Here is a 15,583-nt window from a genome sequence, read left to right as displayed (position 1 = left end):
TTCCTTCCTTCCTTCCTTCCTTCCTTCCTTCCTTCCTTCCTTCCTTCTTTGTTAATAACCATTTAAAAATGTAAAAACCATATACCGGGCCCACAAGCTAGAGTTTGCAGACCTCTGATCTAAGATGTTAATTTGGTCTTTCTCCTTTCTGGACTTCGATGGTCTTTATGATCCTGTATGCTTCTGTTTACACCATATGCCTTATTGTGTTTAATCCTTATGCGCCAAGACCCTAGCCCAATGCCTGACATACGATAGGTTCTCAGAAAATGTTTGCCACATAATACCATTCCTCATTTTCCTCTAATTCTACAGGATTGAAAGGGCGGCTTCATTTCCAAGTGATGGTTATTTTACCATCAGCCTTAATAAGTGATGTTCCCAGGGCCACCTCTCCCCCACCCTTCCCTCTAGAAGTTAGTGTGGAACCCAACAGACGCAATTTATCAAAACTTCTACCTCGATGAGCAGCATGATGTATTGCAAACACAATATTAAAGAGTAAAAGTAATTTAAGGGTGTAAGATATATTCCAGGCTGCCGATTTTTAAAATGTGTTTAAGTCCAATTTGTGTTTATTTGTCGGGTATCCTCAAGTATAATGTCTTATAACATTGTATGTCAACTATATTTCAATTAAAAAAAATACAATGTCCTTGAGGGCAAAACCAAAAGTTTTAATTTTTCTTTCATGCTTCTATTCCCTTCATTCTTACCTACCCCTGCCCCCACCCTAGTGGTGAAGTGGTCACTACTGAACCCACGGGTAGGGCTTAATAAATACCTCAGGCACTGCATTTGCTTTGCAAGCCATCTCTAAGATGGATCTTCCCCCTTCCGTTTTCTTTTCTTTTGCAAAATGCCACATCCATTTTTTCCGTTTCTTCAAAGAAATGTGTGCATTTTTCAGTGTGCCAAACAAAAACAGTATAAGCAATTAAAGATTTCTTTAAATAAATTTTCTGGCTTTTTACCCCCTTCTGTTTCAAAATATGGGGTCAAGGAGTACCCGGCTGGCTCAGCTGGGAGAACATGCGTCTCTTGATCTCGGGGTTGTGCATTCAAGCCCCACGTTGACAGAGATTACTTAAAAATAAAACCTTAAAAAACAAACAAACCAAAAAACCCACAAAAATGTGGTATCAAAACCATAAGGCATAATGAGCTAGTGGTTTGCAAAATTTCATTACAATTGACTAACAGATAGTCTATTAATTTCTTCTATCACTGAAAGAAAAAAAGTGCAAAATGTATTCAATTCTTCCTATTAAGTACCAACAGAAATCTGACATCTTTGAAAACATGTATGGTGTTTATTTATCTCTCCCAGTTTGAGGAGGACACAGAACCTGGTCTTGCAGATTTTAAAGCAATTTGCTATAGTACTTGATGTGGTTTGATGTCTTTTTAACTTGGGTTATCAAATGTTGGAGTTAATTTGGCTTCTCTCTGCTTCCCTCCTTCAGTGGTCTGAGTTTCGGTGGATTTGTGCAGGGGACACAAGTCTCTGTGGGGCTTCACCCAAGCCCCAGCACATGTAGCAACAGTAATTTCTGGAATAGTTTTAGGGGCTGAAAGCCACTGCCTGGCCCTGGAAGGGAGAGCCGACCTGGCACAGCCTCCCAAACAGCGAAAGCGCACATCGCACATCTCGTTCCAGCCCCTCTCCCTCCAGCAGCTCAGCATGGGGTGTCAGAGAAATCATTAAGGGGGCATCCTGGCCTCTCCCTCCCACACCTGCGGGTCCTGGTTCCCTGCTGTAGTTTTATGGGCCGTGAGGAGGCAGGTTTGACGCCATGGAGCACCGTCTCTGCCAACAGCTGCAGACAAGTCAGCTCCCCAGACAGTAAAATGTAAAGCGGGGGGAGGGAGAGATAACCTTTGAAGTTTACAAAAAAGCATGACTTTGACCACTTCCTTTTTCCTTTTTAAATTGGTGTCCCAGGTATGTTGAGAGGAACCATCAGCTAACTTTACAAGGAAAGACCCACTTCCTCCCAACACTTAAGGGCTGCATGATTCCCAGCATTTGAATACCGGTGGTGATCGGTGGCCTCCTTCATTCAGGGGGGGCATCTGTGCCGAGCAGTTGAGAAGCAGTATTTTAGCCAAAGGAGTGAATGCATATAAAGTACAAAGATGCCATGATGTGTATGTGGAAATACACACTCACATATATACAGAGAGCTGCTGGATTCAAGTTTAAGGTTAAAGGTGTAAGGACCCCCCACCCCCCCAGTCACCTTTCCCATGTGTTTATTCCGCTCTGGACCTTCTTGCTTTTGTCCTGAGAGGAAGTGACGTGAAGCTGAGCCTTTATGTTTTCCCCTGATTTTCATCTCAATTTTAATGTCCAATTAATGCTTTTCCTTTCTACTTTGTTTTCAGGATTTTTCTTTTTGTTTAAAAAAATAACTCCAGGATTTTAGTTGTTCTGTCAGTTTTATACAGCTTAGCACGAAATGTCCTGGAGGGGTGTGTGCACGTGTGCGTGCCTATGTGTGTGCTCTTGTGCATACGTGTGTGCACGCGTGTGCTTGTGTGCAGGTGTGTGCGCGTGCATGTGGTCCTGTGCATGCGTGTGCTCATGTGCGAGGGAACATGCATGCACACATATGGATTCAATAGCATCGCTCTTCTGGAGACCTGCAGGTTGTAGGGTTTGAGTCTCCAGTTTGAAAGTGTGTGTGAGAGAAGCATGAAAGTCTTTTTTTTTTTTTTTAAAGATTTTATTTATTTATTTGAGAGAGAGAGAGGAGAGGGGCGGCGGGGGCGGGGAGAGAGAGAGAATCTGAAGCAGACTCCGCCCTGAGTGCGCTGCCTGGTGCGGGGCTCGATGTTGTGACCGCAAGATCATGACCTGAGCTGAAACCAAGAGCTGGACTCTTCACCGACTGCGACACCCAGGCGCCCCAGAAGTCTTTTCAAATTACACAACACACTTCATATTTGACAGCTTTGTGATTTCCAGATGGGACTTCCTTCATTTTAACTCTAGTCTTTGTTAAATGAAACATGGACAAAATGGATCAGATTTAGACTCTTTGATGTTACATTCTAAAATAAGAATTAAGATCATCACAAAAAGCTGTTTGAGACCAGGAGAGAATTTAGAGAGAACAAAGAATCTCGTAATTCTCTCACTTTTTCTTCAAAAGTATTCAAAGGAATATGAATCCTTGCACCCTTTCGTGTAGGGTAGAATTAACCTGGAAATGAGTCCATAGGTCTGTATGATACCATTGTTGATTTGCGTGATCTCTCCCTGCTTAGTTGTAAGACTTCAAACCAGTCATTCACTTCCTGGGATTCAGGTTCCCTATTTGGAAAAACAAGGCAGTCTAGATCTCTTCTGTCCAGTAGGTGGCCACTAGTCATGTCTGACTGTTTAAACTTAATACAGTTAAGTAACATTAAATTCAGTCCCCTGGTTGCACCAGCCACATTTCAAGTGCTCAGTTTCTTTCTTTCTTTCTTTCTTTCTTTCTTTCTTTCTTTCTTTCTTTTTTTTTTTAAAGATTTTATTTATTTATTTGACACAGAGAGAGAGAGCACAAGCAAGGGGAGTGTCAGGCAGAGTGAGAAGGAGAAGCAGCTCCCCACTGAGCAGGGAGCCCGATGTGGGGCTCGATCCCAGGACCCGGGGATCATGACCTGAGCCGAAGGCAGATGCTCAGCCGACTGAGCCACCCAGGCGCCCCATCAAGTGCTCAGTTTGTGTGCGTGGCTACTGGCAAGCGCACTGGACAGAGAGGCGAGGACAGCTCCCCAGCACAGTCCGGCAGAAAGTTCTGTAACACAACTGAAATGTTATACTTTGTAGCCAGAGAAGCAGAACTCGGGGGTCTCCAGGCATCTGTGCTCCAACCGCAGCTCACTTACTGTTGAAAGTTTATTGAGCCATTGTTATGGTTTTTTGTTGTTCTTTTTTTTTTTTTTTAAGAGAAAGAGAGAGGGGTGGGAGTGGGAGAGGGAGAGAGAGAATCTTAAGCAGGCTCCACACCCAGCACGGAGCCTGACGTGGGGCTCGATCTCACCACCCTGAGATCATGACCTGAGCCGAAATCATTTTCTACCAATATTATAAATAAAAGTGGTTAGTTTTGCATCTTTTATTCCTAGTGAGCTCGAACACAGCTTCACTATTTCATCGCTATGTATCTCACACATCAGTTTCGTGAGCAGCCGTGTGTGTGTGCGTGAGTGTGTGCATTCTGACGGTCCAATTTCTTTTTGATTTGTACGATCTCATCATTGGAATATTAACTTTGTGCCTGTCATAGAGTTGCAAAAAGTTACAAGTTTGTTATTTACCTTTTAATGCCTTATTTTTTAATTTATGGACTCAACCGATAGTTTTAATTCTGAGGTCACTGAAATGCTTCAATCTTTTCCTTTATGTTGTTTATCTTCCCAAAGCAAATATTATATAAATATTGATCTGTATTGTGGATCTTTACTTTGGTTGCACACAGGAGCCCTCTGAGGAGCTGGAAAACATAAGGACGCCTAGGACCTACCCCTCAGCCGAGCTTGGAAACCTCCCATTTATCCTGCGCGCTACTCTCATAATTTCATTTTCGACATCTATTTGATGATGAGGTTGGGATCTGACATTATCTTTCCAAAACATTCAGCCATTTGTCTTAAAGCCGTTTGTTAGAGAATTCATTCTCCATCACATGCTACCTTTTCAAAGATAGTTGGGTCTTTTTCTGTAGTTCGTTTCTGTCCAACTGATTTCTGTGACAGTACTTTACAGTATCACACGGGATGAATCCCCCCTTGTTACTTTTCTACATGTGGGACTCACATTTTAGATAGCACTCCTAAGGTGTAGTTGATTAAGTAGAGGGAACCTAGAGATTCGTGGCCCAGATAATAATAATAATTTATAGAGCCATCTGGATCGGTTGGCAGTCAGTTAATATTAAAAGTTGGTTTGTTCTTGAATCACTTAATGTAAATATGTTTAAAGGAAATACACAATCATATGTTCATGCCATGATTTTTGGGCGGGGGGCAAGGTTTGTCCTTGGAGACTGGTTCTGCTGATTGGTTTGGTGCGGTTTTGCTTGCGTCCTCCACAACTAGATGCATTGTTTGCATCCTAGACTTCCCGGTGCGTGATGATTTCAGGGCCCCAGCAGCCAACCCAAGTGCAGAAGCCATTCAGACTCTCTGCTTCTCTCACCTGCACCAGTTGGCTGGCAGTTTCTTCAGTGACATACCTTTATCATATTTTCCCCAAAGTGGTCAGCATGGTGGTTTTGGTTTTCAGCAATAACTCCCTTTAATAGTCATATCTTATGAGATATTGTGAAAGGTTCACTAAATTATAAAAGTCGGATTGTGACTGCACTTGGCTTCAGTGGGGAGCAAGCACAGAGGGCTGATGCTGGATCGAGCCACACGGTCGCCCACCGAGGGGCCTGCCACTGGCTCAGCCTGACCTGGGACCCGTCGGTGTATTTAGAGAGGATCCTGGGCTCACCAGTGGGGTTCCAGGGAGATTCTGGGGTGCCCATGCTGGGGAGGCAGCGTGGTGGTAGAAGCAGCGGGCCACGTGGGAACCAACCCCCACCCCCCCAGCTATGAGGCCCTGGGAAAGTTACTGATGTCTCTGCCGCTTTCTGGCTGCACCCAGCAAGGGTGAAACTACACATCATTGTGACCACAGTGTGTGGCAGCCCCCCAGAAGCCTGGGAGGATCTCTACCATCCCCCTTATTCCCCCAACATCTGATGTACCCCCAGACTTGTTCTCATACCCCAAACTCCCAACACCTCTCAGGTCCTCACGCTGGGCCAGGCCCCTGTGACCTGCCGCCTGGACCAGTGGCCTCCCTGTGTCCACTCTCGCGCTCCTTACGTCGATTTTCAATTGGATAGTGATTTTAAAACATCTAGGTATGTCAGCCTCCTCTTCAAAACATCTCAGTGTCTCCCCGTGCTCTTAAGATAAAGATGGAAACTCTGATGTGATCCACAGGGCTCTGTCCCCATCTCCCGCCTCCCTAGCCTTTGGGTCCCTGCAGTGCTCAGAGCCCCTCTTCTCAGGGACTACACGTGCTTCTCCTCCTGTCCCCCTCCTCCTTCCCATGCTGGCCTGGCCTCACTCTGGGGGGCATGTCCTCTTCTTACACTAGGTTCTCGGGGCTGGGGTTCCTTGGGGGCACTCACTCACTCAGAGTTGAGGGCATGGTTCTGTCTCCCCTGGTGAACCATGGGCTCCCTGGAGACAGGAATCCTGCCATTGTAGCTCCCGTCGGGCCCACTATGGTGGCCCCAGGGTCCGACCAACTCAATAAATCATTTATGGAGTGAATAAGCCAGTGAAAGAATAAATGTAATAAAGCCACCCAATAGAGTCTGACGCATAAAATGCACTCTTACATATTTATTTCTTTTTTCCTATTATTTTAGTCAATGGGATCATGTTTAATAAAATGAAAATACTTCTGTTCTGGGCCGACTGCATGTGTTGTAGGAGGAAAATGCAGTGGCGTCCCGCTTGGAAATGGTTTCTATACATGGAATGAGGGGATCTGGGAAAATGTCTTAGCAGACACAAAGAGTGAATTCTCTACAGAAAAGGTTCACGTTTCAGGAGAATTCTAAATTGGTCCTCAGTCAGCTGCTCTCCATAAATCTTAATCCTTGGTAACAAACTGTCAGTTTCAGATCATACCAAATTGCAGCTTATTTTTAATTATATTAGACTTTTTTCTCCCCTGTTGAGAGCACGCAGGGAAGGCGAGGCTCTCTTTGATCCGGGGAGCAGGTATGTTAATGCTGGAACAACAGGAAGCCCCGGGCCCGGATTGCCGCCTGCCCCGCCCGCCCGGGCCCTCCACACCATTTATCTGCCTGATTAAGGAAACCAACTTGAAAGGCCCAGGCACTTGGTCCTATTTACATCAGCTGTACCCATTAGAAGGGAAAAAAATACTTGGGGGAAAAAAAAGTTTAAGGGATTCACAGGTTAGTTAGAACCAGTGGTTAGTAGAAGGTTTGGGGCTTATTATTTATAATTTCAGGGGGGTCTGCTTGCTTTCTCTGTAAAGGGCCCAGGGTGGGGGTGGGGGCGGGGCTGGAGTTCACTCTTCTTTATGGGAGCAGCTCAGCCTGACTCGGCCCCCATTGTAGGATCTGCTAGAACCACCCCCCTCGTCCCCTTTCCTCCCACACCCCTCTCACATCAGGGCAGATGAGTCTTCCTAAGATGATTACTTGATGGTCTACCGTCCCAAAGCCCCCTCTCCCCACCTTCCCTGAACGCCTACAGCCCCAGCCGCCTGCTGACACTCAGCTTGCCCTTGCTCAGAGTCACCTTGCTCTACTCTCCCCAGCTGCTCGCAAACCCTACGGGGCGGGACACTTGTATTCCCTTCATATCTCCTCAAAACGTGGCAGGTTCATGGAAACACTTACTGAGCCGAATACATCACTGCTCGATGGCACTTGACTCGCGGGGGTTTGCAGAACGGCTCCGCGTGCCGTGGCTCCCAGGGTGCGGGCCGCCCCGCCCGAGTGCTCGCGGCTTGGGCGAGAACTCCCTCCCCTCCAAAGGAGACAGCATCCTGCAATTCAAGCGTGTGAGTCCGTGCGCTCCAAAGTAGGGCGCTCACCATTGCCCATGTAGGGGAGGAAGAGAACTGCCATGCACGGTTTGTTCTAAAAACCCAAAAGTGTTAAGTGTCACTAATATTTAATACACGGGCGGACTCTGGCGGCCTCTCAGCCTGGTGTGTCTTCAGTCACCGGGTGCCCACGATTTGTGGGGTCTGGAGCTTATACGCTTTCCAGAACAAAACTGGTATTTGGGGGATTCTTTAACAAAATATCTCCTACTGTAAGTGCATGATCCTGAGGCCACCCGGTGGGACAGACAGTGTCCCCGTCCCTGGGACGCACCACTGTTTCCGTGTTTGGTTAAGTGGGCTTACAGATTATGCTTCTCCACACATTGCTGGTGGTCCCAATGCGGCAAGAAGCCACAGAAAATGGCAAAAAGGACAGCCTTTGGGGCCTAGGATGAGCTCCTGGGGTCAGCTTTATGAAGAAGGCGGTGGGGGTGGGGTGGGGCGCGACATGACAATGTAATCAGAGGCTAAGTCAGGAAAACAATGACCGAAATCCTGCTGAAAACGTACATTCATATCCCCCTCTCCCACGCAGGTAAACCTCCCCTCAGTGCATGCTGTGCTTCTGGGGAGACTGGCTAATGACCCCGTGAGGCCTTTGAGACTTAGCAATATATTTAAAATGAAGCATTGGGGACTTTCTACTTAACTGCTCTAGTTCCCCGGGACTTTGAAAATCATGCGCTCTTGCGAATGATACTTCACAGAGTTTTACTGAAACTGGGTGAGGATCATTGAGAAGCCTCTTCCTGAGGCTTCTTCCTTAGAGAAGGATGAAAAAGTCTTGTACCATTCGTGAAAACTTTGTCCTTCGACTGAGATAAAAATAGCGGAAATAATACACAGAACACAGTGGGTTGGCCCACGAGAATGCATGTGCTGTTGGGTGGCACAAGGGAAACCCTGCTGCAGATCTGAGGAAACGAGCATTGCAGCGGATTTCCATCGTGCAAGTTTTATGTTACGCAGGAAGCCAGCCCTCTGCGAGAGTCTCATGTCACGCATCCACCAGCACCTGTTTCCACGATGAATTCTACGCTTACCTGCGGGCGGCCATCGGTCCGCCCGTGTGGGTATAAGCTCTCTGAGTTGCTGATGCACTGAAATATTTCTGCGCAGGTGGGTGAGCAGCCCCTGCCCCGAGGGAGCTGTTCTCATGTCCACCGCCCGGCCACTCCGCCATCCAGCAGCCCAAGCTCAGGATGTGGGGCTTGCTGTCATGGCGTGGCTATGGCATGGGCTGTGTCCACAGCATCGCGTGCCACACGGAGGTTACTGGCTGCTTCTAAGAGGGGCACTTGGAAGATTTCAGTGTCGGATGAATTACACGCCGTTATTCTAGGCAGAGAAAGTGACCTAAATTTGCAGACGTTTCTGTTGTGACAAATGGCCAGTGGGCTGCCACCTTGCAGAGAGTTAAAAAGAAAAGCCTAATCCAGATCCTCCAAGGTGAAGAGAAAATGATCACATTTGTTACTATTCACTGAAGTCCACAGTTGACATGAGGGTTCACTCTTGGTTCTCGCTCATTCTGTGGGTTTTGACAAATGTGTGATGTCCTGTATCCGTCATTTTAATATCCTACAGTCATTTTCACTGCCCTCGAAGTCCTCTGTGCTCCACCTATTCGTCCTCCCACCCTCAGCCCCCAGCACACACCCATCATCTTACCGTCTCCATAGTTTGCCTCTTCCAGAATGTCTCATTGCTGGCATCATACAGCAGGTAGCCTGTTCAGACTGGCCCCTTTCACTTAGTAATATTATTTAAGGGTCCTTCATGTCTTTTCGTGGCTTGATAGTTCATTTATCCATTTACTTACTGAAGAACATCGTAGTTGCTTCCAAGTTCTGGCAATGGTAAATAAAACTGCCATAAACATCTGTGTGCAGGCTTTTGCATGGACATGAATTTCAGCTCCTCTGGGTAAATACCAAGGGGCACAATGGCTAGATCTTATGGTAAGAGCATGTGTAGTTGTGTAAGAAACTGCCAAACGGTCTTCCAAGTGGCCGCACTATTTTGCGTTCCCGCCAGCAATGAATGAGACTTCTTGCGGTGCCATGTCCCGTCAGCTGGTGTCTGTGTTCCAGATTTTGGCCATTCCATTGCGTGTGTAGTAGTAATTCATTTGTATTTCCCTGATGACATGATGTGCAGCATTTTCTCAAATGATTATTTGCCGATGTTCATCTTCTTTGGTGAGGTATCTGTTAAGATCTTTGGCCCATTTTTTAATTGTATTGTTTTCTCGTTAAGTTTTAAGAGTTCTTTGTGTATTTTCTTTTCTTCTTTTAAAAAAGATATTTATTTATTTGAGAGAGGGAAAGAGAGAGAAAGAGACAGTGCCCACGAGCAGGGGCGGGGGGCAGAGGGGGAGGGAGAGGGGGAGAATCCCAAACAGACTCCATGCTGAGCACGGAGCCCTACGTGGGGCTCGATCCCACGATCCTGAGATCATGACCTGAGCTGAAACCAAGAGTCAGACGCCTAGCCGACTGTGCTCTCCAGGCACCCCGCTTTGTGTATTTTCAATGCAAGTCCTCAGGTATATTTTTGCAAATTTTTCCTCCCCGTCTGTGTTTGTCTCTTCAGTCTGTCAGTGTCTTTCACAGAGCAGGTGCTTTAATTTTAATGAAATCCTACTTACCAACTTCTTCTTTCATGGACTGTGTTGTCTTTAGTGTAGTACCTTAAAAACATATCGCCAACCAAGGTCACTTAGGTTTCTCTTGTGGGGTCTCCTAGAGGTTTAGAGGCTTGCATTCTATGTGTGGGTCTGTGATCCATTCTGAGTTTGGGTTTGTGCTCCTTATCTAGATTCTTTTTGCTTTCACGTCGATGTTCTGTTGTTCTATTTCTTGAAAAGACTTGGTCAATGATCAGTTGCTGTGTTTGTGTAGATCTGTGTCTTGGAATAGACTATCCCTCCTCCCCTGAATTGCTTTTGCATCTTTATCAAAACTCAGTTGGGCGTATCTGCTAAGTCTTAAGGAAGTTCCTCTCTATTCCTAGTTTGCTGCTGAGAGATTTTATATGAGTGGGTGTAGGATTCAGTCAAATGCTTTTCTGCATCAATTGATATCTTAGCCTATTGATAAGGTGGTTTACACTGACTAATTTTTGAATATTGAACCAGCTCTGCATATCTGGAAATTCTACTTGGCCTTTCTGCAGATTACCTTGGCATTTTTAGAATTCCATTTCTATGTACTTACAATGTTTTTTGATCATCTCACTTTGTATTGTTTTCTGCTTGGTTGTTCTAGATATTACAATATAGAAGTGACTTACCTCCAACTCCTCATATCAAAGTCTTACCGCTTCGAGTGAAGCTTTGAATGTTTACCTCCTTTTAGATCCCTATACCCTTTCCACTTTTTTTTTAAATTATTTTATTTATTTCTTTCTTTATTTTTAAAGATTTTATTCATTTATTTGACAGAGAGAGACACAGTGAGAGAGGGAACACAAGCAGAGGGAGTGAGAGAGGGAGAAGCAGGCTTCTGCCGAGCAGGGAGCCTGATGCTGGGCTCGATCCCAGGACCCCGGGATCATGACCTGAGCCGAAGGCAGACGCTTAACGACTGAGCCACCCAGGCGCCCCCCCCTTTCCACTTTTTAAAGAAATTGTATTTCCTCTGCATACCCTGAGCATTGCACGAGGTGGGTGTTATACTGTTTGGTGTTAAAATGAACTCTGATTTAAGAAACTCATGAGAATGGTACTCTATTATTTCACTCCACACCACAGCCTGGGGGATTAAACCACAGGAATGCATTTCTCACAGTCCTGGAGGCTGCAAGTCCAACATCAGGGGGCTGGCCCGGTGGGTTCCTGGCGAGGCTCTCCTCCTGGCCTGCAGACCACCACCTCCCCGCTCCCCACCGTGTCCTCACATGGCCTGTCCTCTGTGTGAGTGCACACCTCGTGTCCCCCCCCCATAAGGACACCAGTCCTATTGGATTAGGGCCCCACCCTTGTGACCTCATTTAACCTTAATTACTTTTTAAAAGACTCTGTCTCGATATATGTCACATTGAAGGTTAGGACCTCAATATGTGAATTTGGGGGGAATCGCAATTTGGTTCCTAATACTTGCAACCATTTCTTCCCATCCTGAAAACAGTATCGAACACCTCAAGAATTCACGTGTCATCCTTGCAGCGAATCTCTGCGTTGTTTTGTTTTTGCCATGTGTAGCTGAAGTGATCACCCCAATAGCTGTTTGAATACTTAAGTAATCCCTCTTGATTGAGTCTGTTTCTCATCCTAGAAAGAGGCATTTTTTATCTTCATGATATAGATTCATTCTCAAAGGTAACATCCCTGTATCTTAGTTGTCTGGATCTCAGTATAACCTTAAAAAACATGATCTTCCCTGGAGTATTGGAGCCATTGTAAAAATCTGAATTTAGTTTGTAAATTAGAGAAGAAGCACTATAGCAAAATTCAATTCCTAGATTTGGTCATTTTACTAAGATAATATAAGAGCATAACCTTTTTATTGGGAAATTATATGATGAAATATTTAGGGGTAAAGGGTCATTGTGTCTGTAACACAAGGGAGTGCTGCTTATCATACTGAAGACTTCATCTTAGCTGCATTTGATGTTCTCTTGCCAAATTTCTTCTCACTTATAACTGAAAGTAGATTTCTCCTTCACATATTAAAATGATATTTCTGAGATACTGCAATTCAGTTGAATTTTGAACTTCTTGTTCAAAGTTCAATGGTATTCTTGCCTTTTATGGTAATGACTTAAAAAAAGAATTTGAAATGTTGAATTGCTTTTTTATGTAATAGATCAATGCACCTTTAATTTAACTAGGTACATATCAGGAGATTGACTTCCCATTTTACTCGGAGCTAGTCTTTACTGTAATATCTTAACTAATAATAAGTATGCTCCAGTATACCTAGTACTAAAAGCACAGAAAATTCTTCATGTGTGGGTGAAGAACCTGTTGTGTTCTAAGTATTTGGTAGTGATGTGTACTATTTGGAGAATGGAGGTAGATGGAGTGATGATTGACGTGGGGGGCTGCATTTTCCCTCCCCCCCCAGCCCCGCCCCACCCCGGCAGCCCTTGGAGGCATTTGCTGGTATACCCGTGTGCACGCTCTGTCTCTCCTCTGTGCTGATATTACTCACTCAGTCCACCCATCTTTCTATGTTGTTAAAAAAACAAAATTCAACTGAGTAAATTTTAAAGGTCTTATTGGCTTTATTCAGTGATTCATGAATCGGGCAGCATCCCATCTAGCAGACAGGGAGGAGTTCTGAGGAGCTGTACAAAATGGAAGACTTCCAGGCAGATGGGAGGGCGGACAAGACATGGATAAGGCAAAAAAAATGTAGGTTGCTTATTGCACTTTCCTTTGGGGCTGGCAGGGGTCTATCAGGCAGAGTACCTCATAGTGCTGGTCAGGCGATTCCTGATTGGCTGGTTTAAGACTCCATTTCTGGGAAAACCCAAATAGTACTTAAGTTTCAGTTTGGTGACATGGAGCTTAGCACAAGTGACTCCATTTTGAGCCGTTTTGATTGAGCAATGTATCTCATCTCACGTTTCTAATAGCTACACAATATTCTGTGGCAAGCTTTCCACCCCATTTTTCTTACCCACTCTCACTGGGTGGCTCAGATCTGCAGAGATGACACTAGGGTGACGAGTGAGTGACCCAGAGAAGCCAGCATGGTGGCATCAGAGGGAAGAGCGCCAGGCTGGGGAGCAGCAGAGACCCCGCACGGGCCAAGCCTGGTGTGTGCAGAGAACAGAAATAGGGTGGGGTGATGTGTGGTCATAGGAAGCTGGAGGAGGGGTCCTGGAGGCAAGAAGGGGCCAGATCAGACTGTCAGCTTCCCAGAAAAGGGTCCCATGGGAGCTGAAAGGCAGAAATGGCAGATTATCCTTATCAGCCAGTGTGATTAAATGTCACTATGTGCCAGGGTTCTGTATTTCTTGACGTTTAGTTAGGAGCCATGGCCTGCCTTTACCAGGTTGATGAGACAAATGGGGCGCTGAATTAGGTCATCACCCAGAGTGACAAGACAGAAGGGCCAGAGCTGAATGTCAACCCAGAAAGACCGAGTTCCGGATCCACACGCCTCCACGCCCCTGCGCAGTTGCCTGCAAGGCCCAGAAAAAGTCTGTGGAAGAAGTGGAACCCCTGCATGGATTTTGCCTGGTTTTCCTCCGGAGATGATTCGAGAGAAAAGAATAGATAGACAAATCTGAATCCAGCAAGGAGGGGAACAGAAGCAAGCATGGAGAAAATGCTCCGTGTTGTTCTATATCTGATATTCCGTTTATACTTAACCAGAGAGGGAGATACACACGCCTCAGGTGGCGTTGTGCGTAAGGCACAGAGCATCCCCACGCAAACACAGCCACCGGCACCAGCAAAGCAGAGAACCTAAATGGCGGGGTGCGACCTGTATGCACCCTAACGTTAGGGATGAGATTTGGGTGTGGGCCACACCGTACTGTGCTTGGGATCTTAGCCTGAGATTATAGTGGGGAGCCTGTCCCTGTCTGGGTGCAAACAGCGGGGCAGGTTTCCCACTTTTTAAGTTAGGGTGAAGGTGGAGTGTTACCACGAGGTAAAAAAAGCCCATGTCACGTTCTCCTCTCAGGGTTTTCTTCCTCGGCTCACCGAATGGAGAGGAACGTGGGAGCAGCAAGATGCCACGGAGAGGGGAGCCCGAGGCCAGGACAAGGTGAGCTGCCTGGGCCTCCCTGACCCCTCTCCCCGCCTCTGCCGCCTCTCTCTGCCTGCCTCCCAGGTTAAGTCAGGCTGTCTTACCTGAGAGAAGCCCCAAGGTGGGGGGTTCACAGTGGAATCTAGGAGAATTGATAGTGAGGTAGAAAAAATGAAAAGATTCTTTCAGTAGGGGCGCCTGGGTAGCTCAGTGAGTTAAGAGTGTGCTTTCAGCTCAGGTCATGATCCCAGGGTCCTGGGATCGAGTCCTACACTGGGCTCCCTGCTCATCAGGGAGTCTGCTTTTCCCTCTCCTTCTGCTCCTTACCCCACTTGTGCTCTCTCTCTCTTTCTCAAATAAGGATTCGGACAGATGCTTTCTTTAACATGAGCATATTCACAAATCCCAGCTATAAAACAAATCTTGTCCTATTACTAATATAGTCCAGCTTTACATCTGGCTCTTTAGGTGAAGAATACAGTGGTAAGTTCTTTGCATATGTTTGGGGCTGTTCGAGAAGACCAGCCTCTTGACTACCAGTTTGTCTTCCTGAGCTGTGCTCTGCTCTAGGAGCGATCCCCAAATGTGCCGGATCACAGCAGTCACCTGGGGCTCTTGGTAAAAACTTGCACTTCCAGGCCTTTTTCCGAAGATGCGGATTTAGCTGGTCTGCGTTGGTCAAGCTCCTCAGATAATTCCTGTGATTCCAATCATCAGACAAGTCTGGGAAATCCTGAACTGATCAGCGTGCTGTGACTACTGATGCTCGGTTCTGTCTGGCCGACGTGAAGTTCAGGGATGGGTCATGATCATCGCTGGCTCTTCTCCTTTGGAGCATTCACTGAGGATGTGTTCTTATTCCCACGTAATAATTTCCTCACGAAGACCTCAGGGGCCTGAAAATGTCCCCGCTATCCATCCTTCCACACCCATCCTTGTAATTCCTACTTGTTTCTTGTTTTTTGTTTTTCCCTCTCTTTGAAATTATCTCAAACCTAATATTCTTTCCACTGGGATTCAATTGGGTTTTACTTTGACTTTCCAGCTACTTCCATCATCTTCAAAAAAATAAGTTCTCCTTATTTTCTAAATTTAGAGTGCTGTAATTTATGTGACTGTTTTTGCACTTTTAAAATATCTCAAATACTGTACTTGATAACACCCTTAACTATGTTACATTTAATTCTATCTATCTATCTATCTATCTATCTATCTATCTATCTATCTATCT

General features: G+C 45.9%; 1 protein-coding gene across 2 annotated transcripts in view; it reads left to right on the top strand.

Annotated features, from left to right (window-relative positions):
- Positions 1-15,583, top strand: part of LOC118001903 — a 50,088-nt gene that overhangs the window by 24,287 nt on the left and 10,218 nt on the right. For both annotated transcript variants that reach the window (XM_034992088.1, XM_034992089.1), the window contains one exon: positions 14,287-14,370. In XM_034992088.1, the coding sequence (XP_034847979.1) occupies positions 14,287-14,370 (84 nt within the window). The remainder of the gene's footprint in view (positions 1-14,286; positions 14,371-15,583) is intronic.

Source organism: Mirounga leonina, unplaced genomic scaffold (genome assembly GCF_011800145.1).
Source record: "Mirounga leonina isolate KUSES-001 unplaced genomic scaffold, KU_Mleo_1.0 Mir_55, whole genome shotgun sequence".
Taxonomy (NCBI): Eukaryota; Metazoa; Chordata; class Mammalia; order Carnivora; family Phocidae; genus Mirounga; species Mirounga leonina.
Note: the sequence above shows the minus strand (reverse complement) of the source record. Positions and strands in the feature narration are given on the sequence as shown.